Source organism: Chiloscyllium plagiosum, unplaced genomic scaffold (genome assembly GCF_037043375.1).
Source record: "Chiloscyllium plagiosum isolate Xiang-an unplaced genomic scaffold, Cpla_swu_hap1 HiC_scaffold_30, whole genome shotgun sequence".
In the NCBI taxonomy this organism is placed as follows: Eukaryota; Metazoa; Chordata; class Chondrichthyes; order Orectolobiformes; family Hemiscylliidae; genus Chiloscyllium; species Chiloscyllium plagiosum.
Window position 1 is genome coordinate 36,093,870 of NW_028270168.1, and position 21,422 is coordinate 36,115,291.

The 21,422-nt window shown below is 39.9% G+C and overlaps 1 protein-coding gene across 7 annotated transcripts in view; it reads left to right on the forward strand.

The window, feature by feature from the left end:
• The window catches only part of LOC122563719 (zinc finger MYM-type protein 4), a 208,474-nt gene that overhangs the window by 178,389 nt on the left and 8,663 nt on the right, over positions 1-21,422 (forward strand). For all 7 annotated transcript variants that reach the window (XM_043717848.2, XM_043717850.2, XM_043717849.2 and 4 more), the window contains 7 exons: positions 1,340-1,368; positions 1,477-1,621; positions 4,448-4,563; positions 5,964-6,135; positions 6,975-7,187; positions 18,786-18,889; positions 20,966-21,137. In XM_043717848.2, the coding sequence (XP_043573783.2) occupies positions 1,340-1,368; positions 1,477-1,621; positions 4,448-4,563; positions 5,964-6,135; positions 6,975-7,187; positions 18,786-18,889; positions 20,966-21,137 (951 nt within the window). The remainder of the gene's footprint in view (positions 1-1,339; positions 1,369-1,476; positions 1,622-4,447; positions 4,564-5,963; positions 6,136-6,974; positions 7,188-18,785; positions 18,890-20,965; positions 21,138-21,422) is intronic.

Genomic DNA, 21,422 nt, shown 5'->3' on the forward strand with positions numbered 1-21,422 from the left:
TTAACATAGTCTCTTAGTTTTTGTACTCCATGTTCCTATTTGTAAAATCCCAAATGCTTCGGACATTTCAAGATTTTTTAAAATAACTTGCACTTACAAGGAAATATGCATTTATATACCTGCCTTGTTCACACTACCTTCAGCATCTTTCTATTAGTTCTATATCATTTCCCATAAAAACATCACCTCTCCCTTATCCACAGTGAGTTACATCTGTCACCTGTCCATTCTGCTAACCTGCCTACATCGTCCTGAAATTCTTTCTAGTCCAATCCTTACCCCATGTCTCAATAAATTTGCTCTCTTTGTTCAAGTTCAAATCACTTTTTGTGTGCGCGTATATATAATTAGTTTGCTAAATTTCTAACTATGATACTACATATGTCTGAATTTGTGTTATAAATTGTAAATATCAAGTTAATTCAGAGAAGTATTTGTTATCTATATCAGGAAGTCATCTATCTAGAGTACCTTTTATTCTCCTTTTGGCTTCCCTGATAGCTTTAAGGGGTGTAACCAAAAGTGTGTATAAATAGTTACTCTGTATTTAGTGTTGCATGAAATTTTACATGTCCAGATTTTTCACATGCATGACAATGTTTCACATGGGATTATTTCTTGACTGCTGTACAACTTTGAAAATTTTTTTAAAAACCCTCCTTTTGGTCCCATACTTCTGTTTGTATCCCAGTGCCTGATAGTTCTGATATTTTTGTTCTCCTTTGTGCAGCAACAATTTCAGCAAAGGACGGTTGTGAATTTGGTCACGGTTAGAATTCAAATCAACATTAAGTGGATTTTTTTAAACTAATAACTCCTGATAATTGAATTTCTTGCTTTTCTTGGTTTGTGAAAATTCTATTTGAGGCCAAGAGCTTCCATCAGATTTGCCATGTGGAAAATATTTGGGCAACTTTTGTAACATAACTTTTTTTCCAGGACCTCGTTAAAGTCCACTTCTTTGACCAAGTTTTTACTGTGACTCAATTTTGTTTTTTAGTTTAATCTGTGTGGAAGCTATTTAATGTCACTTCAATTATTTTTCTGCATTGAGTGTATTATATGAATGCACACTGTGAAAACATGGTGTCACAGATTCAAGGATACAATTTCCTTTGTGCACATTTATGTTGTTGTAGGTCTATTAAAAGTGCACCTGGTTTCCTGTTATTCCATTAAATGTGAAGAGATAGGAGAGCACGAAAGATATTTTGGGGAGGTTATGCTATTGAACTTGCATCTTATGGTGCATTTGAATAAACTCCAAGTATTCTGCAAAGTTTTTTTTGGCAGTCTGTGATTGCACACTAAGATGTATTTATTTGTTTATTTTTGGCAGGAGGAACCCGTACCACTTCAGGGACTCAGGTGAGTGGACAATTAAAGGAGTTTGGATAGTGTTAGTTCAACTATTTTTAAATTGTTTGCAGTTAACTTTACCTTTATCTTGAATTTCTTAAATCTTTTGATAATTAGGTCAGCACTCAGACAGACCCCATTCGGTTACAACCTTCTGCACCACCTAAGGTGCTCAAGAATAAAGCACTACTCTGTAAACCTATCTCACAGACCAAAGCAACCTCCTGTAGGCCCCATACTCAGACCAAGGCTTGTCAGACAGGTACAGTGTATTTGTGGATTCATGTTCATGTACATGCACATGTGTTGGAATAGTGTAAGCATGGTTGCAGTGGATTAACATAACTTGTTAAATATGAACTTTAAATGACCATTTTTATCATCTGTATGTAGAAAAAGCTAGTTTCCAAAGATTGGTACCCCCAGTCTACTTAACTAATCTAAACAAAAAATGGGTAAAATTTATAGTTTGTTCTTAAACCACTGCAATCTCACGTATTGAAACTTATTCCATTGTGTTAGTTGGGGAGTTGTGGGATTTTGACTCAGTAACAATGACAAAACCACAGTTTATTTCCAGGTTAGGTTAGTGATTGATTGGGATGCTGGAACTGCAGCCCTTGTCCTTATAAGTGGTAGAGGTCGTAATTTAGAAGGTTGCTGCTGGGGAAGCTTTATTCACTTACTGTATTTCAATTTTTATATATTGCATTCTGCTGTCACAATGTGCTGGAGAATAAAGAACAATACAACACAGGCACAGGCCCTTCGGCCCTCCAAGTCTGCACCAACACATTTTGCCCTTTCGTACTAAAACTGTCTTCACTTACAGGATCTGTATCTCTCTATTCTCTTCCTATTTATGTGTTCGTCCAGGTGTTTCTTGAATGCTGCTATTATGTCTACTTCCACTGTCTCCTTTGGCAACGTGTTCCAGGCACTAACCACCCTTTGTGTGAAAAACCTGCCTTGCACAACTCTTCTCAACCCCCCAAAGCTGTGTCTCCATGTAATTGGCCCCTCCACCCTGGGAAAAAGCCTCATACTTTCCACTCTATTCATGTCATTAACAGTCTTATAAACTTCTTTCAGGTCGCCCCCTCAACCTCTTACATTCTAGTGAAAACAATCCAGATATTCCAATCTATCTTCATAGCTAAAGTTCCTCATACCAGGCAACATCCTGGTAAACCTTCTCTGTACCGTCTCCAAAGCGTCCACATCCTTCTGGTAGTGTGGTGACCAGAACAGTAAACAATATTCCAAGTAAGGCCTAATTAAAGTTCTATAAAGCTGCAGCATAACCTGTCTATCCTTATATTTAATGCCACTTCCATAGGCCTTTTTTACTACCCTATCTACCTTCAGTGATCTGTGGATCTGCACATGCAGATCCCGCTGCATATCTATACTCTTTAGGGTTCTGTCATTCACTGTGTAATTTTCACTTGTACTTGACCTTCCAAAATGCAACACATCAGATTTGTCTGGGTTAAACTCCACTTTCCATTTTTAGAAGTGGAGGGAGTGAAGAGTTAAGGTCATCAATGGGGTGCAATGAAACAATCAGGGCTGCTTTCTTACCAATGTTTTAAGCTCTTGTTGTTTGAACTGCACTCATCAGGCAGTGGAGAATATTCCATTACATTCTAACTTGTTCTTTCTAAATAGTGAGAGTGTTTTGCAAGTCAGGATGTAGGTCACATGCTTTAGAATATCCTGCCTCTGACCTGATCTTGTTGTCATACTGTTTATTTTTATGGTTAATGTTGATCCTCACAATGATTTTGTTAGGAGATTTGATAATGGTAATGCTATTGAATATCCAGGAGAGGTAGGTAGAGAAGTTGTCTGGTACTTGTATGGTGCAAATGCTACATGCTATTTATCAGTTCAGACCTCAATGTTGCCAAGATTTTGTTGTATTGGTCGTTCTGCTATACCACAACCATTATGTTCCTCTGCAACCTTGCGCTATAGAAAATCCCGCTGTCAAAGATTACTAAAAAAAAATCGATATACCAATTCAGTATAAAATTTGCATTATCCAAACAGTGTTCACAGTTTGTCAATCGTGTTATAGCCAATTTGTGCTGACAAAATGCGCATTAAACCAGAATGACCTGATATATGGCTGCAGAGAGTTTCATTACCTGAGGATTCGCACATTATACTGAGCACAGTGCAATCATCAGCAAGTGTAATTGTTCCCTTCTGATCGAAGGACAGATGAGGATGAAGCAACTAAATAGAATAGAGCCTAGTCCAGAAGATGGTAGTAAAAGCGTGAGCATGTACTGGGCCAACTCATTTTGTATACTTCAAAATGGAGATCCTGTCTGATTAGCAGGTTAATTTGCAGGTTTTACTGGGTTTTTAGTGGACAGTTTCTCTGGGGCGTCATGGTCCTGGCAATCTCTAGCAATCATACCCTGTGGCTGAGATGAGTGCTTTGAAATGACCACAATCATCTCCCAAGTGCAAGATATGATCCCACCGAATAGGGAATCCAAACACATGCCCCACTCCTCCAAGAAAAAAATATCCCATACCAAACTTGGTTAAATGTTTCTTTGATCTTGAGCACAGTTATTCTCATCCTAGCTCTGAAGTGTGATATTCTTACACTTCTCTGAGAGGTGCAACAGGTTTTAGTTTCAGCAGTCCTGTTTTTGGAACTGATTCACTCGGAATGTGACTTCGAGGTACAGCATTTCTAAACAATGTGACTGGACTGGAGTGCCACTAACTGCAGTTCTAATTCGTGTTATTTCCTAAAAATTCTTAACTATAGAAGGAGTTAGACTTATGTCAGATATTTTATACAATGAAAATGATTTGTTGCACTCTATTTGTTTGCAGTAAAACGGTATAGGGGAGTAATGTGACCGCATTGTCGTTTTACGCACAGGTCAGAAATGTGACTCTGGAATTGGCTGTGCATTGAATTAAATACTGGGAATGTAGAATTGTAGCACATTGTGAATTCTGAAATAAATCACTTGGCCTTGGTAGCTGAGTAAAAATTGTCAATTAATTTTGTATTATTTTTCCCATCTAATTTGTTTCTTTTTGTTTTAATTTACAGAAGAGGATTGGAAGCAACAAGTGATTGTGTTACCCATCCCTGTGCCAGTCTATATTCCTGTGCCTCTGCATCTTTACTCTCAATTCACACCAATACCAATAGGGATGCCTGTGCCTGTAAGTTATAATCAAAATGGTAGGATGTCAAAAAGTTGCCTGTTATAAGTAATATAATGCATAAGATTGAATATCTTATAAGGCGGTCAGGGTGAGGAGGAATGGCAGTGATTTTAAATATTACCTGACTCTTGGGCTGCTAAGTTGTTGAAAGTTGGTTGTATTTTGCAAAGTTAAAGGCAAATTGATTTCGAGTTTCTTGAACTTATTCTGATACATTTACAGAAATCTTTGTATTGGTATTACATATAATGTAGACAACAAATGGCAGACTTCACTTCAATGCTCCATTGATATTTGAAATTATTGTGTTACAGAATTGATTATCGTTGTAATAGATAACAAAAAGCAAGTGGTTCAGATGACATCTCGATCACAAGTATTGGAGCACTAACTATCGGGGCGTAGAACAATCTCTGATCGAATGCTATAAATGTGCTGCCATTTTGGCAACTACTTAGTGAAAATGAGGAAATTCAATGCAGTGTCGAATTCTGAACCAGTACCAAAGCCTACTCCACAATAGACTGTAGAAAAAAAAATCATTACAGAGACTTTGACAGAGCTGACCTTCAATACATTTTTGGAAATTTGTTTTTCACTGATATTACCCTGACAATTTACAAATGGAAGTCTGTACTCAGTTATCCTGTAGATTCCAATTGTAAGTATTATATCTTACATGTAGGGACCTGGTAGGTCAGTACATTTGCTTTACTTTTCTTTCTCTCTATAATGTTGTTTCATACATTCATAAATATAGAGACTTCATTCTACTCAGAAAGAAAGTGCCTGCCATGGTACCCAAATTCTTGCTGAGCTGATCAGTTCAGGGTAGTCACATGCATTAATGACTTTCATTGTCAAACTCTTGGTCACCATAATGCGCAATAAAATGCTGAGCACAACTGCCTTTTTCCCTCAATTCACAATGTCTATATCGATCATCTGCAAATGTTTAATTGATGCATTGTCTTGATCAGGTTACGGCCATTTAATAAACATTGGATTAAATTGGTCAGAATCAGCATGATTCTAATAATGCTTCCGTAAATCTCCATTGTGCCATACTTGATGTGTGGGATATAGGCATCTGGGATCTCAGAGATAAAACTGCAATAACTTTCCATAATTTAACAGCAGAATTCACTGGTCTATAAGTGTTGTTTTGCAAATTTTCAGTCATTTGTGCTTAATCTCTTGTAGTTGTCCAATTGCAATAAATGTTGTTTGAGGTAGATATTTCCTTGAATTTTTGGTGGATCGAAACTGCCTGAGTTCATTCTGTTGACATCAATGGAATTAAAATAGCGCCAAAGATACCCCTTGACCAGATTATTGCTAAGGGGTAGGTTAAATTCTAGCCCAGAATTTTGAAAATAAAATCCATTGCATTTCAGCTCCCAGTTCCGATGTTCATTCCAACAACGTTGGACAGCGCAGACAGAATAATTGAAACAATCCAGGAAATAAAGGAGAAGATTCCCTCAAATCCCTTTGAAGCAGATCTCCTAACAATGGCTGCAATGATTGCAGAAGAAGAGGAGAAAGAGAAAACTATTTCACACGGTGGTTCGTATAGATTAGTAACGTGACTTCCAGTTCCTAATCTAACTCTGATATTTGTTTGAATGATTGCTTGTAACATTGTTTCCAACATATACTGAAATATAAACTTTTAATTTTTATTTCATTGTGAGAGCTATAGGAACCTATCTTTTTAAATAGCTTAGCACAGGCTTTTGCTTAACTGTTAGTTTCTGATAGTCACAAAGTCAGAGGCCAGCAGTGTGAATGAATCGGTAACTGAGTTCCAGAAATCTTATTTATCATTGGGCTAAATGGAATTTGAGATCAGAAAATCAATAATGATCAATTATTATAGATGCAGTGAAACATAATTTAGTGCAGGAGCAGGATACAGATTCTGATATTTGAAAATAGCTAATTGCTAAATTGTATGAATGAATTATGAAAATTGTTTGTTTACTTAGCTACAAATCTGCATGGTATAATAAACAAAAAGAAGAAATGTAATATCCAGATAAGGCAATTATTTGGAAACTTAATGAGTATTGAACCTCTCGACTGGCTCCACTTAATTTATGTATTACAAGCCTATTATGTTCAATGAAATATAAAGGAAACTGATTTGTGTTCGCACCCATCTCCCCATGTTCTGTACAATGTTCCTGTATCCTCCTTGGTGGGTGTCCATTATTTACACTTGAGCACACGTACTGATTACGCTTTATCTACAATTGTGTATTTACCGCACACAACCATAGTTAAATTGATTGTGAATTCTTGATGGAAAGGATGCTACTTAAGAACAACTCGAAATGGTGTTTCATTCTTGAGGTGACCTTTGTCACCTTTAACATAGGTTTTCTTTGTGGTTCTCCTTCCAGATCAGGGTAGCACGTATAGTGGGGATCTTGAGTCCGAGGCAGTGTCTACACCACACAGTTGGGAGGATGAATTGAGCAATTTTACCTTGAAACAGTCTCTCGCATCTGCACCTGTACCTCCACCTCCACCACCAGCACCAGCAACTGAGCCAGAGATACAGTCGTACTCCATTGAAGGACCTGAGGATGATCTAGAAGCTGACATATCAGTAGGTCAGTATTAACAGAAAATAAAGCTTTTTTTTTAGTAATATGTGCCTTTGAAAATGAAATATAAAATCTAATTTGTCCAAAATACTGTAAGTACATCCTAGACCTGCTCTCTTCACCCATAAAGCACAATTGCAATATTTAAATCTTGGATTTACTGCAGTAAGCATTTTGAAGTTGTCTGGTTTCTCATGCTATATCAATATTGTGGAGCACTGAACCAGTTGGCAAGAAAATGTATGTTGCTTTGTCCCAGTTGTACTGGTTAATATCAGCTTGGGTGAAAGAAAAAGTTTTTTTTTGGTTTAGGGAAGATCAGATATTTGTTCGTTCTTGCCGTCTGCTTACTTCTGTGTGAAAATGGCTACATGAAGGCATCAGAATGAGAACAGGGTTAGGTTCAACCATGGTGCCTCCTGTGGAAATTATGCCTGCTAACATTTGTGATCTGAGAACGCTCACAGAGCACAAGCATTTCCATGAACTGTTCGCAGCAGAGAGCGGCGGGAGTTGGGCGAAAGTTCATACGGAGAGCAAAGCCGGTCGGGAAGGTAAGTGATTACTATTAGAGTGGGTGTGTTCTAAACCCCAGGTCCTACAAAGTAGGGTCTCCCTCCCTCCCTCCTCCTCTAACCTTAATTAAGAGTCCACAGACGTGCCACAAAAAGAGGGTCTAAGGAAGTTTAGATCGAAGAGTGAGGCTTCAGCTCAGGAATCTTTGACAAGGAGGTTGAGTGAAATGATTACACCACAGTTGAAGAGGGTGAAGACATGACTGCCCAGCTGGTTCAGTGCGCTACATGCTTGATGTGGGAGGTCAACGACTCTGGTGTGTCTGGCTCGTACATGTGTGGAAAATGTGTGCACATTCAGCAATTGACCGAGCATATTGCAGCGCTGACGAAAGAACTCGAAGACCTTAGGCTCATCCGAGAGAATGAGATCTTTCTGGACAAGACCTTCAGCGATGTTATTACACCAATCATGCCAGAAGAGAGCAGACGATGAGGAAGGCGGAGAGGAGACAGGTGTATGAGACCCCGGGAGAAGTACCTGTCAAGAACAAGTTGAAGCTTTTGGAAACGGAGACTGATGACACTGCCAGTACGCAAGGCGGCCAAGTTTGTCAATCAAAGGTTGCCGCAGAGGCAGAGCGGAAGAGTCGGACATCGCACAGAGCCGTGGTAATAGGGGACTCCATCGTGAGAGGAACTGACCGGGGTTTTTGTGGCAGCAGACGGGATTTAAGGATGGTGTGTTGCCTTCCTGGTGCGAGAGTGAAAGACATCGTGGACAGAGTGCAGGAAATCCTCAAGGATGAGGGTGAAGAGCCAGAGGTGGTGGTACATGTCGGCACAAATGATGTCGGGAAGAAGAGGAGGAACATACTACAGCGAGACTTCGGAGAACTAGGAAGAAGGCTGAAAAGCAGGACGTCCAAGGTTTGCTTCCAGTTCCTCGGGCTAGTGTGGCCAGAAACAGGGAGATAATGGACTTGAATGTGTGGTTGGGGAACTGGTGCGGGAAGCAAGGATTCAAGTTCTTGGATCACTGGGGTATATTTTGTGGTAAACATAAATTCTACAAGAGAGACGGTTTGCACCTTAATAGGTTAGGGACCAGCATTCTGGCAGGCAGGTTTTCTACTGCAACACCGCTACATTTAAACTAAGTAGCAGGGGGGAGGGGACAAGCTGGATGTTTAAAAAGGAAATTGAAGGGAAAGTTAGAACAAGAGAAGTCAAGAAAGACAACTGTATCAATGAGGCAGAAAACTCAGAAAGGCATCATGCTGTAAGGTTGAGTGAAATAAGGGTTGATGGGAAGGGTGAGAGCAGTAACAAATTAAAAATACTATACATGAATGCACGAAGCATTAGACATAAGATGGATGAGCTTGAGGCTCTTTTGGAAATTGGCAGATACGATATTGTGGGGATAACTGAGACGTGGCTTCAAGTGGACAGGGCCTGGGAAATGAATATTCAAGGATACACATGTTATCGTAAGGACAGACTGACGGGCAGAGGGGGTGGGGTGGCCTTGTTGGTAAGGGACGATATTCAGTCCCTTGCGCGGGGGGACGTGGAGTCATGGGATGTAGAGTCAGTGTGGATAGAGCTTCGAAATACTAAGGGTAAAAAGACCCTCTTGGGAGTCATCTACAGGCCCCCAAGCAGTAGTCTGGATGTCGGATGTAAGTTAAATCAGGAGCTGAAATTGGCCTGTCGCAAAGATGTCTCTTCAGTTGTTATGGGGGATTTTAACATGCAGGTAGACTGGGAGAATCAGGATGGTATTGGGCCTCAAGAAAGAGACTTTGTGGAGTGCCTCAGAGATGGATTCTTAGAGCAGCTGGTGCTGGAGCCGACCAGGGAGAAGGCAATTCTGGATCTGGTATTGTGTAACGAACCAGAATTGGTGAGAGACCTCGAAGTGAAGTGGCCATAATACAATAAGCTTCAATCTGCGATTTGAGAGGGAGAGGGTACAGTCGGAAGTGACAGTACTTCTGTTGAATAAAGGGAACTATGGAGCTATGAGGGAGGAGCTGGCCAAAGTTCAATGGCGCAATACCTTAGCAGGGATGACCATGGAGGAACAATGGCGGATATTTCTGTGTATAATGCAGAAGTTGCAGGATCAGTTCATTCCTAAAAGGAAGAAAGATCCCAGGAGGAGGCATGGGCAGCCGTGGCTGACGAGGGAAGTAAAGAAACATATAAAGTTAAAAGAGAAAAAGTATAACATAGCTAAGATAAGTGGGAAAACTGAGGACTGGGAAGCTTTTAAAGAGCAACAGAGGATTACTAAGAAGGAAATACGCAGAGGAAAAATGAGGTACGAAGGTAAACTGGCCAAGAATATTAAGGAGGATAGTAAAAGCTTTTTTAGGTATGTGTAAGGCAGGACAAAAATTGGGCCCTTGAAAACCGAAACAGGGGAATATATTACTAGGAACAAAAATGGCAGAGGAATTAAATGGGTACTTCAGATCTGTGTTCACTGGGGAAGACACAAGCAATCTCCCTGAGGTAACAGTGGCTGAAGGACCTGAACTTAAGGGAATTTATATTTGCCAGGATTTGGTGTTGGAGAGACTGTTAGGTCTGAAGGTTGATAAGTCTTCGGGGCCTGATGGTCTGCATCCCAGGGTACTGAAGGAGGTGGCTCGGGAAATCGTGGATGCGTTGGTGATTATTTTCCAGAGTTCAATCGATTCGGGGTCGGTTCCTGAGGATTGGAGGGTGGCTAATGTTATACCACTTTTTAAGAAAGGTGGGCGAGAGAAAGCAGGAAATTATAGACCAGTTAGTCTGACCTCAGTGGTGGGAAAGATGCTGGAGTCTATTATAAAGGATGAAATTACTGCACATCTGGATAGTAGTAACAGGATAGGACAGAGTCAGCATGGATTTATGGGGGAAATCATGCTTGACTAATCTTCTGGAATTTTTTGAGGATGTAACTATGAAGTTGGACGAGGGAAATCCAGTAGATGTAGTATACCTGGACTTTCAGAAAGCTTTTGATAAAGTCCCACACAGGAGGTTAGTGAGTAAAATTAGGGCGCATGGTATTGGGGGCAAAGTACTAGATTGGATTGAAAATTGGTTGGCTAATAGGAAACAAAGGATAGTGATAAACAGCTCCATTTCGGAATGGCAGGCAGTGACCAGTGGGGTACCGCAGGGATCCGTGCTGAGACCGCAGCTTTTTACAATATATGTTAATGATATAGAAGATGGTATCAGCAATAACATTCGCAAATTTGCTGATGATACAAAGCTGGGTGGCAGGGTGAAATGTGATGAGGATGTTAGGAGATTACAGGGTGACCTGGACAAGTTCGATGAGTGGGCAGATGCATGGCAGATGCAGTTTAATGTGGATAAATGTATGGTTATCCACTTTGGTAGCAAGAACAGGAAGGCAGACTGCTACCTCAATGGAATCAATTTATGTAAAGGGGCAGTACAGAGAGATCTGGGTGTTCTTGTACACCAGTCAATGAAGGCAAGCATGCAGGTACAGCAGGTAGTGAAGATGGCTAATAGCATGCAGGCCTTCATAACAAGAGGAATTGAGTATAGAAGCAAAGAGGTGCTTCTGCAGCTGTACAGGGCCCTGGTGAGACCACACCTGGAGTACTGTGTGCAGTTCTGGTCTCCACATTTGAGAAAAGACATTCTGGCTATTGAGGGAGTGCAGCGTAGGTTCACAAGGTCAATTCCTGGAATGGCGGAATTACCTTACACTGAAAGACTGAAGCGACTGGGCTTGTATACCCTTGAGTTTCGAAGATTGAGAGGGGATCTGATTGAGACATATAAGATTATGAAAGGATTGGACACTCTGGCAGTAGGAAACATATTTCCATTGATGGGTGAGTGCCGAACCAGAGGACATAGCTTAAAAATACGGGGTAGACCATTTAGGACAGAGCTCAGGAGAAACTTCTTCACCCAGAGAGTGGTGGCTGTGTGGAATGCTCTGCCCCAGAGGGCAGTGGAGGCCCAGTCTCTGGATTCATTTAAGAAAGAGTTGGATAGAGCTTTCAAAGATAGTGGAATCAAGGGTTATGGAGATAAGGCAGGAACAGGATACTGATTAGGTATGATCAGCCATGATTATATTGAATGGCGGTGCAGGCTCGAAGGGCTGAATGGTCTACTCCTGCACCTATTGTCTATTGTTGGTGCAACTTTGATAGTTTCACAATGTCAGTTAATATTTTGAGGAGTAAAGAACAAGTTGGAAATATGAAATATATTTTTTAAAAAGCAAAATAAAACTTAAATGTATTCAAAAGTCATGCTTAATCTTAAAATTATGAAAACCCAATAATACTTTAAGTCTGGATGTTGTGATTAACGATAAATGAATAGTACTAGCTGTTTATTAAGCATCTGCAAGATGTCTGTGGGCAGGTTCGATTTTGAACTGCGAGTTGCACTTTTTAGAAATCAAAAGCAGAGTGACACCATTTGCAGGAGGTTTGGGAGCTTTGAATAGTACAAACAACTGTGTGCCATCTTAGTCAGTCTCATTGAAAAATCTTCTGTGAAGCAGAGTCTACTATAAACCCTGAAATGGAATGTAGAATAGTTAATTCAATGCCGGATCAGACTAAGGTGCACCAACAGTTTATGTGATAAGAGACAAAAAATATCAGAAGAATAATTAAACAATAATTAAAACTTGAAGCATTGAGAGTCTGAATTTTGGTCAGTAAATATTCAGTGTGAGCAATGTTCTAACAAATAAGAATTGTTATCTCTTTTAAACTTGCTTGACAAGTCCTAACTTTTATTGCATCTTTATTGGGTATATATCATGTAAATACCACAACATCATATTCTGCCATTTATTTTTGCTGCTGAACTTCTTACTATGAAGCTGGTGTATCACGATTTATAAGGAAGCAGCTTCTGAATTTTTATGTTAAATTTACATGTCCAGTATGATTCCCTCCATAATAATTGAGGTTTGAAAGCCTCATCAATACTTGTACTGGAAAAGTCTGACCCATTTGGTAAAAATGACTATTAAAAATAATTCCATTGCAGGCCTTTGCAGTAATGTTATGTCTGCTATAACAATTTACCATAGGCTGCCTTGTATAAAGAGGCAGGTGTTTGAGCCTTGCTTGAAGAAATTGAATATATATCCAAGTTCTTAGTCAATCCGAAGGTGGAAGGATACGCAAGTGGTGAAGATGCATTCAGGAAGTTGCAAAGGGCCATAGACTCATTAATGAGGCGGATGGGAATCAATGCATGACAGTGTGGTCCACTTTGGATTGAAGTAAAGCTAACAACAAAATTTTCTAAAGGTTGAAAGACTAGAAACTGAAGGAACAGCGAGATTTGGGTGCCCCAATACATAAATCACTAAAAACTAATGAACAGATACAAGAGGCAAACAAAACACTTATTAAGTGTTAAGCTTAATCCAAAAGTATTAGAATTAAATGGGAACTTTAAATTTAGTTTTCCAGGTGGTTAGTTAGGTCCCATTTGTAACATTACATTTGTATTGGTTTCTATGTTTCCAAAGGATGCACGGGATTTGCACCAAAAAGGAATATAGTGTAGATTTTTGTAGTTACACCACAGCCAAGAGGGTTAAGTTTCAGCAACAGATTATATAAACTTTTGTTGTAATCGTTTGAGTTTAGAAGGTGATTACATGGTCGAATTGAGATGCTTTGAATTTTGAGGATTACATTGCTCAGGTATACAAAATTTATTTCCTTTGGTCAGGTCCCATCTGGAGTTCCAGTGTTGTGGATACCATACTGATCAAGTTACTGTGAGCAGGACTAAACAACATGCTAGACCATATATAATTATGGACTCTCTTGTCAGGGCCACCCCCACCACCATCACCACCACCAACAACTCACTGTTCCCTCTTGGCACCTTCCCCTGCCACAGCAAGAATTGCAAATCCTGCACCCACACCTCCCTCCTCACCTCTGTCCAAGGCCCCAAAAGAGCCTTCCACGTCCATCAGAGATTTACTTGCACTTCCACACGCACATCATTTACTCTAGTTGTTGCTCCCGGTGTGGTCTCCTCTACATTGGGGAGACAGGACGCCTACTTGTGGAAAGCTTCGGGAAACATTTATGGGACACGCACGAAGCAATCCCACTGCCCTGTGGCCGAACACTTGAACTCCCACTCCCCCAAGGACATTAAGGTCCTGGGCTGCCTCCGTCGCCAAACCCTAACCACCCGACACCTGGAGGAAGAAGACCTCATCTTTCGCCTTGGGACCGTCCAACCAGATGGGATCAATGTTGATTTCACCAGTCTCCCCATTTTCCCTCCCCCCACCTTATCCCAGATCCAACCTTCCAACTCGACATTGCCCTCATGACCTGTCCTACCCATCCATCTTCGTTCCCACCTCTCCACTCCACCCTCGTTTCCAACCTGTCACCTTCACCCCCACCTTGATCTATCTATCACACCCTCACTACCTTCCCTGGATTACCCCCCCAATCTCTCAGTTCCCTTGATCCACAAGTCTCATTCCTGTTGAAGGGCTTATATCCGAAACATCAATTCTCCTGCTCCTCTGATGCTGCCTGATGTGCTGTGCTTTTCCAGCACCACGCTCTCCACTCTGATCTCCAGCACCTGCAGTCCTCACTTTCTCTATGTAGAATTATGGCCTAATGTGATCTTTCCTGACAGATAACTTAGATCATAACTACTGCTGTTCATTACTACTTTGAGCCATGTGACTAATGGTAGGTTCCTGAGTAGTGCAGAACAGAGAGACTTAAGGGTTCAGATAAATAGTTCCTTGAAAGTGGTGTCACAAGCAGAGAGGTACAGTTGCAATATTTAAAAGACATTTAAATAGGTACATGAAATGAAGGGTTTAAATGGGTGTAGGCAAAATGCAGGCAAGTGAGACTAGTTTAGTTTGGGGAACTTGGTTGGCATAGACGAGATGGACCAAAGAGTCTGTTTCTGTGCAGTATGACTCTATGGCTCTGTTCTTTTGCAACAACCGAGCTGTTGAATACTAGATTAAAAAAATTTTTCTTATGAACTTTTGGAGAAATATAAGGGCCTCAATTCAGATCGTACCTTCAGTCATGCAAGAGATAATGATGACATAACTGCCACAGTCGTAATGCCCATACCTCTTAACCAGGAGACCTGGGTACAAGTCCCACCTGCTCCAGATGTGTGTCATAACAGCACTGAACAGGTTGGTTTAAAAAGAATATGTAACTGGATTGAAATGTAAGTAACAATGTACTTAATATAAACATGAGGAACCAGAAGAAACATGTATGAAGTCCTTTGTTTAGAGGATGGCTGTGATTTTACACTGTGAATGTGAGTAAGTCCAGAACATATCAACTCTAAGCTGAGCCTGTTCTGATTATGGACTTAATATCTTCTCACTGTAGTGAGTTCACTTCTGAAGTTTGTGCCATGGAGTCACTGACTTCACAGGCAGCCATTTCGATGTCCATGCAGGAGTATAATTTTAAATGCTAAAATAGGCAGTTTCAGTGTTAAGTGTTGACCTAACAGTGTGTTTACTTCATTTTTATTTCTACATATGTGTAAATTCTGTGATAAATGTGTATTCATCTCAAAGTGATTAAGTGATTGTAGTTTTATGTTCACCAATTATTTACATTGTGGGTTTGTGATATCAACCATGTCAAGTGAGGAACAGATGCTTCCTAATAGGAAAACTAATTGTTCAAAACTATTTTAACATCTTAGCAGCTAGCTAAAGAATATTATTGATGTAAATCTTAGGAATTATATAGGTGATAAAGAACAGGATAATATTGCCTATTGAGGATATTTTGCTATGTACTCTTGCTACCTTGACCAAGAAGTCATGTGATTTTCTTGGAAAGGGAAAAGTCAGAAAAAGTTCCTATGCTAACTTGACTACTGCACTCATCTGTGTGATCATGAAAACTCGTGCAAGAAACTATTCTGCCCCTGAAATTTCTTAAAGCCTGCATTTTTTTATGTACGAGGTGATTTCTATTCCAAGTGGAAATAGGTCCAGCTCTTGACTGGCAGAATTCAGTAATTCAGCATACGTTGCATTAGCTGGTTGCCTGTTCAGAGGTTCCCTTATCTCTGAGAAAAGAACCATGTGCTAACAAATTTCTAACTATGCAATTGGAGCAAACTGTCAACTGAAACTTAAACTTGATCATTTTGTAAACTTCAGTCCGATCCCTCTTAATTCTGTACATCTCTTAAAGTGTAGTTCCAATTCATTCAGCCTGTTTTGGTAACTAAGATGGGCAGTATCTAATCACCTTGCCAACTTTGCGCAGGCCCCATGAATGGTAAAAATGGTACACTGGGCATTTGTCCAATGACCGTCATTTCTCCTTTTCCAAAACCTCAATATCACTCTGAAGAAAGCAAAATTGGATGTGGTGTTAAAACTAGGGCTCAAATAGCATTGTGCACAAGAACGAAATGTAGTTTAAGTTGTGCCTCAGTGATACTTCAGTTGCTTTCCAGAGAAGTGCAGCTTTAAATGAAACAACAGTTAACTGAATTATATTTTCCAGTTGCTCAATTTAAAAACTTTAATTAGGTTCCATAGGACATTTTCTGTCCCAAAAAAATAATTTTGTACTCTGCACATGTAAACACTATACATTGCTAAATTACAAAACTCTAATCATGGAATCTGTACAGTTTGGAGCCAGGCTATTTGGCCCATCGAGTCCACACCAGCCCTCTGAAGAGCATCCTACCCAGACCCACTCCCCTTCCCTATCCCTGCATTCCTCGTGGCTAATCCACCTACCCTGCTTAGCCCTGGACACTATGGGCAATTTAACATGGCCAATCCACCTAACCTGTACATCTTTGGACTCTGGGAGGAAACCAGAGCACCTGGAGGAAACCCATGCAGACACAGGGACAATGTACAAACGCCACACAGACAGTCACCTGAGGGTGGAATCAAATCCAGGTCCCTGCTTTTGTCAGATAGCTGTGCTAACCACTGAGCCACCATGTCGAAATAACTTCAAAGTAAAATGGATTTGAAAACGTGAAGGAAATATGTTAATTTTTCTTGCTGCTTTATGCAATTCCTTACCCAATTGCCGTCAGTTCTCTCAAATTCTGGCTATGTCTGAAGACTTAGGAAGATAGGGCATGGACCAGAAGCAATCCACAGTGATCAAATAGCTTTGAGTTGCTGGGTTACAGAGGTAAGCCACAAGCTGGTGATACGGCAACTCAGAGCGCTGAAGGACAGGAGAGGCTGCTTCAAAGTGGCTTAATAGAGAGATTCAAGGTCCACCGGGCGTGAAATGCTACAAATTAAATTCTCATCAGTAAATATGATTACTGGCTCTATTAATGACTAATGATAAATTGGAATGATTTAAGAAGAGGAAATGCTGTAGACAATTCTTCTATCAATGCATCTTCAATCTATGAATCTTCTTTGTTCTCGCTGTCAGTTCATAGTGTTACTCATGAGTCTTTAGAGATCTAGGAACTAGACTGCCCAGACCTCTTTCTTCCTCTGATTTTTTTTAACTTTTTCATTAAAGGCAATATGTATGTTTACATTCATGCTCCCTACAGTGTGTTACTGTACTTTCTTAAAAAGGCATCTGCCATCATGACCTTGTTGTGGGATATTTAAACCAAAACTTAACACAGGATCTTTCATTCAGATATCACATAGCCTGTCACACCGTGGGGAAGGTAATCCTCTACTCATAAGCCAGGTGATTTTATCACAGTACAATGTTTCAAGCACTGCAGATTTTTCTAACCAATCTGCTCAGAAATGTTATTACACATTCTGGAGCAGTTGGGACCTGAGCCTGTGACTCATAACCCAGTGGTAGAGACACCATCACTGCACCATAAGAGCCTACCAACGGTTTTAAAACTATCTAATTGTGTTGTCATCACAATGCCAGCTACAACAGAACTAATAACTGTTCAGAAGGATTAGTATTTAGTTCGTCTCAACAATGATTCAGAATGACCATCATCGTGTGATTTAATTAAGAAATGGAGGAAACCACTGCCACAGGCAAATGGCATCGGACAATATTTGTTCATCCCTGCCACCGAAGGAGAAGTAATCTTTTAATTAAAATCACTTTTGAGTCAGGAATACCTCACCTTAATGGAATGTATTATTTTCAGTTATAGAAATAAAATCAGCACTGATGTGTCTGTCCTGAACAAACATGCAGATTCAAGGATGTATCATCCAGCAGGATATTCTCCAGGACATGTATTTTGTGATATTGTTTACTGGAACAAACTATGGAACTCTCACATTTGCTGTAAAGTTGCTTTATGCTTTTGCACTTTGATTCTTGGACCCTAAGATTACATTCTAACCCCATAATTGCTGTTAAGCTCAAAGGTCTATCAATCCCGATGCTCCAAATAGTGAATGGTTAATGTAGTAATTAGCAACGGGTTCCACCTGTGGGCAGAGCTGATGGACAGTCTCCAAATGGATCCATATCCATCTGTAATTGTTTCCAACTCTGTCTTGTGGAGTAAATGCCCAATTTCCTGAGATTCCTTGGATGGATAAAGAGTATGGCCCGATGCTATCCGTTTTTAAATTTGTAGTTTTATCTGAGCCAGTAATAATTAATATTATTAATTTTATCATCATCACCTAAATGATCAAAAATGATCTTTAAATTTTCTAACATTCCCTGAGAGTTTTACAGAATCTCATCCATGGTGTTCTCCAATAGCCCAGCGCAGTCTTTGAGTTCTGTGATTTTTCAAGTAACTGACAAAACTTTTCCCATTTGTTCCACAATTGTCCTTTGACCATTCGAAAAGCAGCATTTTTTCCTTTTAAATCTTACTTGTATTGACAGATATGTCTGTTTCATTGAATGTCCGTTGTTTTGAGTTGGTTTAGCAACTTATCCATCAACAGAAAATAAAATGGTTTTATAAATGTTCAGTGACATTATTGTTAAAGCTAATTTCACACAAGTCCTTCACTTCTCGATTTTAAGTGATGGAAGAACTCTGTGGAGGATATTGAATAATTAATTTTTTGAAATATTTTTTGAAATAGCTACCTTTGAATTGTCACGCCGTGACCGATTGGCAACAGCGCGACAGCATAGAGCAAGGCAACGTGCAAAGAACAAAGAAGGCTTCCCTCAGCCAAGAAAACGGGTGAGCTTGTTAGAATTGGACTAGACTGTTACACTTGTTAAGTGCATTCTGTCATGACCACATTAAGCATGTCCTTGGGGTGATCCTTGAACTAAGAATTTGTATGAACTTCTGTGTACCCCTTTTCATTTAAGTGTTTTGATTCTAAAATAGCCAACTGCAGAGCTTAATGTTGTAAACAAGATAACAGGTTAGTTTATTACACAACTGTTGCTAAAAACAGTCTAAGGAAATAGCGATACCATTATGAGCTAAAATACAAAGATTTAATGTAGATAAGCGTAAAACTTATGCAACAGTTAGATCACTACTATTGTTAATCAGGTTTGTTTCATCCAGAGAGTGGTGGCTATGTGGAATGCTCTGCCCCAGAGGGCAGTGGAGGCCCACTCTCTGGATTCATTTAAGAAAGAGTTGGATAGAGCTCTCAAGGATTGTGGAATCAAGGGTAATGGAGATAAGGCAGGAACAGGATACTGATTAAAGATGATCAGCCATGATCATATTGAATGGTGGTGCAGGCTCAAAGGGCAGAATGGCCTACTCCTGCACCTATTGTCTATTGTTTGAAAATTCTATTTCTAAAGGGAAGGAGTTGAAATTGAAATCTGATTCAACAGCTGTCGTGACTTCTGTAGTAGAACAGTTGGAGGCTGTTCCCAAGGTCAGTTTGAACAGAATAGACCCTAGGAATGAGTGAAATCTCATTTGTTTTACTTTTAACAGAACTGTATGTTGTGACGCTTGGTAGCTTGAATCAATATAGCCGAGTCCAGGTCGCCTTCATGTGTCTCCTTTTTGAGCAGCACTGACTATTTTGAAAGGTTTTCCTTGTGATGTTTGGGTGATCCTCCTCAAAGTGATTGTTTTTCAGCCAGCTTTGTCACAATCAAACAAAATGGCTGCAGAACGTGAATTTTCATGTATCAGTGTACCACAAAGCAAAGTCAATTATGCTGGAATTCCTTGCGATTTGTCTCCAACCTCCTCTTCAACACTACAGAAGCATTTGAGTCTTCACACATTTTGAGGTTTCAATTTGTAGTCATGGAATCCTTGAATCATTTAATACACTTTGGTGACTCTTAAGGTAACATAGTCTGACTATCTGCATTTTGTGATATTTACGGAGTCATAGTCATAAAGCATGGAAACAGACCCTTTGGCCCAACTAGTCCATGCCAAACATGTTCCCAAACAAAACTCGTGCCACTTGCTTGCATTTGGGCCATATCCCTCCAAGTCTTTCCTATTCATGTACTTATCCAAATCTCTTTTCAATGTTGTAACTGTACCACCATCCACTACATTCTTTGGCAGCTCATTCCACGCATGAACCACCTCGTGTGAAAAGAAAAATTTGCCCCACGTGTCCTTTTTAAAAGCTCCTCTCACCTTAAAAATATGCCCCCTAGCTTTGAACTCCCCAGCCAGAGGGCAAAGATCCTTGCTATTCACTTTAACTATGACTCTCATGATTTTATAAGGTCATCCTGCAACCTCCAATGCTTCAGTGAAAAAATCCCAACCTATTCAACCTACGTTTATAAGTCAAACTTTTCAGTCCCAGCAACATCCTCCTTAATCTTTTCTAAACCCTATCCAATTTCATAATATCCTTCCAATAGCAGTACAGCCAGAACTGTACACAATACTCCAGAGGAGTCCTCACCAAAGTCCTGTACAACCTCAACATGATATCCTAATTCCTATACTCAAAAGGTCTGAGCAATGAAGGCAAGCATGTTTAAATGCCTCTTAACCGCCCTGTCTACCTGTGATGCAAATTTCAAATAATTATGTACCTGAACCCCAAGGTCTGTCAGTTCTACAATTGTATAAGTTGAATCTGCAAGAGAAAGCTATTTTGTCAGATTCCGTGCCTGTCTTCAAAACACATCGGCTTCATTTACAGAATATATAATTTCTACCTGCACACTTGTGACAATTCATACAGAAAAAATGGATTTGTCACGAAGGGTAGTTTCCCAAAATAGAAAACGTTAGCTAATTAATTGGTTATTAAACTTTGTTTAAAGTATCATTATGAACTGTTATATTGTCTTAACTAATTAGGGAAGGAAGAAATCAATTGTGGGGTACACTCGAGATGTTGTACAGGAACCTGTAACTGGAGGAAGTGATGTTGGTCTATTTCTAAAGTATATGTATGGTGTGAAGGCCTGGAAACGATGGGTACAATTTCGAAATGACAAAGGAGATCCCACGGAGGAGCTACGGTTTGGATGTAAGTTGTTGGAGGAGATGGCGACCTCCGATTGATCTATTGTGTACATAATTCTTTGTTTTCTGCCTTCCATGTATTCCAATAAACCACCAACAGCAAAAAAAGTAGTACATTACAAATACATCAGTCTTTTAAGATTTAGGTGCCGAATTAGGTTATGTATGTCCAACTAGAAACATGTAACTCTTCCATTGGCAACAGTCCCTATCCCATTTCCAGTTGCTAGGATAGTGAATCCCTTTCTTGATATTTTTGATCTCATTCTTGATACTTTTCTTATTTTGT